The following is a 5,320-nucleotide window of genomic DNA, read 5'->3' as shown; positions in this document are numbered from 1 at the left end:
CTTTCCCCCTCCCCCTAAATATCACACACCTTATATGAAACAGAAGTTGAGAATATTACAAATCAAATGCATGATTGCCCACTAATCTCACTGGGAGTTTATAAAACCCATTAAATGCAGGATGGTTTCCCCAAGAAAAAAAATAAAAATATGCAAGATCCTATTCCTCAAGGTTAGTAGTGTAATTAAGATCTCTGGGTTTTAACAATTTAAGGCTTCGTCACAGTTGAAAGTTTTTTCTTCTGTGATTATACAGCTATATTTTTGTATTACTATTATTATATATACACATTTACACACATTCATACACTGAAGTACTTTATTCAACTATACATATATAGTTCTTCTAATATAAAACTCTGTTCATACACTTTGTTTTAAAATAAGAATATTCACATGGGGAATTGCTCCAGTACAGAAAAGGCAGTAAAATTATATAGTTACAGATTGTTCAATGTATCTCCAGGTATGCATAAACTCATTTAGAAGACTTTTGCTCTGGCACAGAAGCTGCTCTTTCTTACTCCCCTACTACTGAATTTAAACCACACCAGAGTTTTAACGTGTACTCCAAGTGTCCTAAAAACAAGCCACCAAGCCATTCTGGCGAGACTGGAGGAAAGCTAATGAATGCCTCTAAAAGGCTCAGCCTGCAGTAGCTCCGGCTACAGCTAGTTTATCTCCACAAAACTCCCTCATCCTCATCAGCTGGGCCTGTCAAAACAGGCATTTTCCACGACAGATACACAAAGATTACTTCACTCTCCCCTTTTTTTCCCCCCAAAAGTAAATGGGATGTTGTACCCAAACAGGAAGATTTTTCGCTCTGGTTAACACCCAAGTAAATAATTTTCCATTTGGGTTTGTCCCATTTTGCTCTCAGCTCCTTTCCATTAATCTGAGGAAGAAAAATGGGCAAGATGGGAAGGTTCCACAAAACTGAGCCTTAGTAATTCCTGTTAAATTAAAATGGTTTAAAAACCCACTGTGGTGGCTGCTGTAAAGCTCGCGAAAGGAGAGAGGGGGGGGGGGGGGGGGAAGTCTTACAAAAAAAGAGAGAACACCCTAAGCAAATGACAAATATACTTGATGAATTCAATTATCTTCTAAGTTTAGTAATTTTTACTTTTTTCCCCAATGTTTGCTTATGATAGTAGAAATTTTCTCTATCCTCTCTACTTTGAGGCTGTGGTTTCACAGGATGAAGGCTTCTGCAGCTTAAAGCATACCTGCCCCGGGCTGCCAGCTCCTCCCGCGAGTGCCCATCCTGCATCCTACTGCTGCTCACTGGGACCGCTGGCACCACTGACCACAGCCTCATGCAGAACAGCTCAAGGGTCTAAAGAGGCTTACAAGCTTTTTTTTTTTTTTTTAAATAAAAACCTTTTAATACTTGGCAGCACTATACCAAAGGAGCAAGAAGCATTTGCCTCTTGAAGTCACAATTCCTGACAAAACATGGGAAAGCACGAAGACTTTCAGAATAGTAATAATCATTAAGAAGCAAAGGCAGGCACATCGTAATTGTTATTATTTTGCAGCTGCCCTTTAAAGCAGGGAACTAAGGTGATGCAGTTAATTAAAACTAACTGAAAGTAAACATGACTTGTACAAAGCATTCAAATATAAACATTTTATAACATCTTCAGAAAGTGAGTGAAACCTGTGGGTGGGAGCATTGCTTCAAGATGACAAAATATTTAACATGATATCCCTTTACTCAAAAATAATTGTACAGTAAAAATTGTCTCTAGAACACCTGTTCAAACATTAATTAGTAGAGAAATAAAATAGAAAGACTGGACAAACTGATTCAAACGTCATACTACAGCAGAGCCTAAGTAACCGACAAAACTGCTGCCACAGCCAGCCTAAGCAAAGGGAGCAGTAATACACTGTTATTTACCCGACAGTACACTTAAACGGATTCACTGGGAAGTGCTGGTGTAAAAATACATATAAAGATGATAAAAGAGAACCGTATCCCTGCTGATAGAGCTACATGACACTGTCACATGAGAGGCACAAAATGAAAGCAGGAGAAAAAGCGCAGGACGCGCGTCCCACAGAACAGGCAGCATAATGCCACCAGGTTTACGCTGGCAATATTCCGCAGACTCTCCATTTGCTCTGTGTGAGAGTCAAGCCCAAAGGGTACTGGAACCAGAAATGGCTCAGTACACGCAAAGAATCCAGTTCTCACCTTTGTACGTGAAGATGCATATCCATAAAGAAATTACTTTTAAAAAAAATTATTTCCTTTAGGGAAGAACATTGTCCTTAAGCTGCACCCAGCCACTGATTTATGGTACGCAGCTGGGCCCTGTAGCAATATATTGCCCTGCTATTCACAGACATGTCGTAACGCTCAGTTCCTGTGTTGCTTTACACATTTTTCATCATCGCATGATTTTTAAAATAAATTTTTCACTAGAGAAGAATAAAAACTCCTCAAAGTCCCTCTTAAAAAAAAAAAAATGCATGCATTACTTTAAGATAGCAAAAAAGAAAAGCAGACTGTAAAACCAAATCAAATCAAACAATCCTGGCAGCTGCAGCAATGTGGCACTAGCAAAGATACAACAGGCTAAAAAGATCACGGTTTCTTTGTCAATACTGCTTTTACCAATTTTCTGTTCAGGTCTCTTGCTTGATGACATCCTCTTTCAGAAGTATGCACACTTCCATTACAGAACATTTGGAAGACAAGTAAGGACCCCCTCTGGAGCTACCGCACACTCTAGTCTCTCCTCCCCAGAAATAACTCTACCGTTCTTGCCACCACACAAACCCACAGCCGTAGCCATATCTTCACGTCCTTGCCTTCCTCCACCCACAACTCGAGGCGGCTGGTAGGAAACTGTCATTTTTTCCTCAACAGGTTTTCTAAAACCCATCATTTGCTATCCAGACCTACACCTGAACTCACCTCCTGCACTGCAACATTGGTTTTTTTGCTTCCATTGTAAATCTGAGACTAATCCCCCCCAATTTTTCTAAATTTTATCTCCCTTTTAGTATGCCACACCCTTCCTTGAAACCAAATTACTGATTTTAAGGAAGCTGCAGTATTTCAGTTAAAAATCCTCTAAAACACTGTCACTATATTGCACTTTATAGTTGCAGTATTTAATTCAATTATACAATTTCTCCAAACAAGCAAAATACCTTTTAAGACATTTGTCAAGTCAGTATCATTTAAGAGATACCCAAATTATTAGGGAAGTGGCTGTATAAATGCTTGTGAGTTTTTGAAACAAAGCATGAGTAATTTTCACAATGCTGAACGCCACACTTAGAGGGTCCTAAAATCAGCCCCCACTGAAATCAATGTCAGTAAGAAGGGGTTCTTTAAAACTGCTTTCTAAATTTGTGTGTTCTGAATTCATTCTCTACATAGAATTTGTACTTAATGTCAGTCAGAAGTGCAGTCTGGAGTGCAAAACATGCAATGGAAGCTTGCTGACAAAAGGTCTGAAAAGTGAATCAAGAAATGGAAGTATTTCTAAAAGAAGAGTTACATCATCACTGTAGTAATAAACCAAATGTAATTAATGAAAACTTTTTCCACCTTGAAAAGTCACATGCATGACAGACACTCTTCAGCATCCTGAAGATTGTAACCACGTGAAATCCTATTAGAAGGTGCTGTGACTCTTCCGGCAGGCTTCTACATAACAAAAATGCAATGAAGTACCGTACAACTTTTCCCCCCTTATTATGCAAAATCCTTATCAAATTCAATAGTGTGACATCGTTCAAAATCCTGACTAACAATGGCACGCAGGAGGTCAAGCGATGTCGTCTTTGTTTTAGTTTCACGTGCTTTTCAGTCTATTAATGTTACAAGAAAAAAGAACCTTCACAGAAATAGCCGATAAAGATCAAACCTAACTAAACAATGGGAAGGAAATTCGGAGTTAAAGCCGGTACTTAGCTCTTAACGCACACCATTGTGCCCAGGTACTGTGCAGCAGAATGATCCTGCGGGTCATACAACACCCAGGAATAACAAGGTGCGGTAAGAAGCCTTCAGCTCCCCACTCCCCATGCTTCTGTTGGCTTAAGCTCGGGCCAGGGACGTGGTTTTAACGCCGTATTTGTATTTCTTGGGAGGAACCGCTGGGCAGCCCCCGACTCCTTTGTGCTGCGGGTTGCGAGTGGAATGCAGCATGCGGCACACGTTCCACTCGCAACCAGGAGGACAAAGGATTCAGTGATGGGGGGGACAATTAGTCCCAATTAGGCCTATTTCGCAGCTGAGTGTAAGGGCTGGGGGAAGGGAGCTTAAATTTTAAAGCAATGGGTCCCCCGGGCGAGTTAAAGTGAGATCAGTAAAGTGACAAGTTTCAGAAAACGTACCCGGTTAGCCATCGTCGGGGCAAGTTTCACGAAGTCGGTGGCACTGCCCTCAGGCAGAAAGAGTTATCTCCAGGAGATGATGGAGCACGCCATGTAAGACATTTGATGACCATTCTGCCTATTAACTAATGTGACTAACCAATTTTTCCAGTTTTCAACCCACTCCTTCAGCAGCAGTTCTCGGTTTCAACGCACACGCAGACACACACGCAGACACACACAAAGGCAATGTCAGGAATACTCACATATGCACGTGCGGAGGCTGGAACCTGCTCTGATTAATGTTGTAGTGTGTGAACGCCTGCGTTGGGTTGGAGCTGTATTCATCCACCGTTATGGTAACTTTGCCTTGTGAAGGAATTCCATGAGCCATCCTTCCTCCTTATGGACATGAGCAGCTCACAACTTCCCAAGGCCAGGAGCGGGGTAGGGCATTGTGTTCCAGGCGGCTCCCGACTCCAAGCAGCTCCTCATCAACTCCACGGACCTCTGCCAGGAGAGAAAGCCAGCACACCCTGCTATAAACTCGAAGGACATGCAAACACACGCAGACATATTGCTCTAGCCTCTCCTGATTTCCATTCAAAGATCTTTTTCTGTATTTTCGATGCACCCATCACCCAACTCTCCAAGCATTACTATTCACTTTTTTTAAATTAATTACCTCATCATTTAACTCCATCATTATTAAATACATCCAAAGGATTAATGCTTAAAATAAGGCTTTATCTACGGGGGGGGGGGGGGGGGGGGGGCGCGGTGGAATATCTGTGTTGAAAGCTCCAGAGAAATACTCCACATTTACTATTCTTTATTGAAAATAACATCTTGTGTTAATTGCAACCATGAAAATTAACAAGTGGACCCAGTTTCCTGAAGGACAAATGGCTTTCCACAAATACACTTGTCTTCAAGGCCCTGTTTTAGCTTTACAAAGTAAGTTCCATCTGAGAGACTT

The 5,320-nt window shown here is 41.3% G+C and overlaps 1 protein-coding gene across 2 annotated transcripts in view; it reads right to left on the bottom strand.

Annotated features, from left to right (window-relative positions):
• The window catches only part of MPPED2 (metallophosphoesterase domain containing 2), a 102,525-nt gene extending 97,687 nt beyond the window's left edge, over nt 1-4,838 (bottom strand). Inside the window, exon 1 of one of the 2 annotated variants that reach the window (XM_009334512.1) lies at nt 4,608-4,838. In XM_009334512.1, coding sequence (XP_009332787.1) covers nt 4,608-4,735 — 128 coding nt within the window. In that variant the 5' untranslated portion in view covers nt 4,736-4,838. The remainder of the gene's footprint in view (nt 1-4,607) is intronic. The other variant, XM_009334511.1, reaches the window with a different exon arrangement.
• Nucleotides 4,839-5,320: the final 482 nt, after the last annotated feature.

This window comes from Pygoscelis adeliae, unplaced genomic scaffold (genome assembly GCF_000699105.1).
Source record: "Pygoscelis adeliae isolate BGI_AS28 unplaced genomic scaffold, ASM69910v1 Scaffold171, whole genome shotgun sequence".
NCBI classification, from domain to species: Eukaryota; Metazoa; Chordata; class Aves; order Sphenisciformes; family Spheniscidae; genus Pygoscelis; species Pygoscelis adeliae.
Note: the sequence above shows the minus strand (reverse complement) of the source record. Positions and strands in the feature narration are given on the sequence as shown.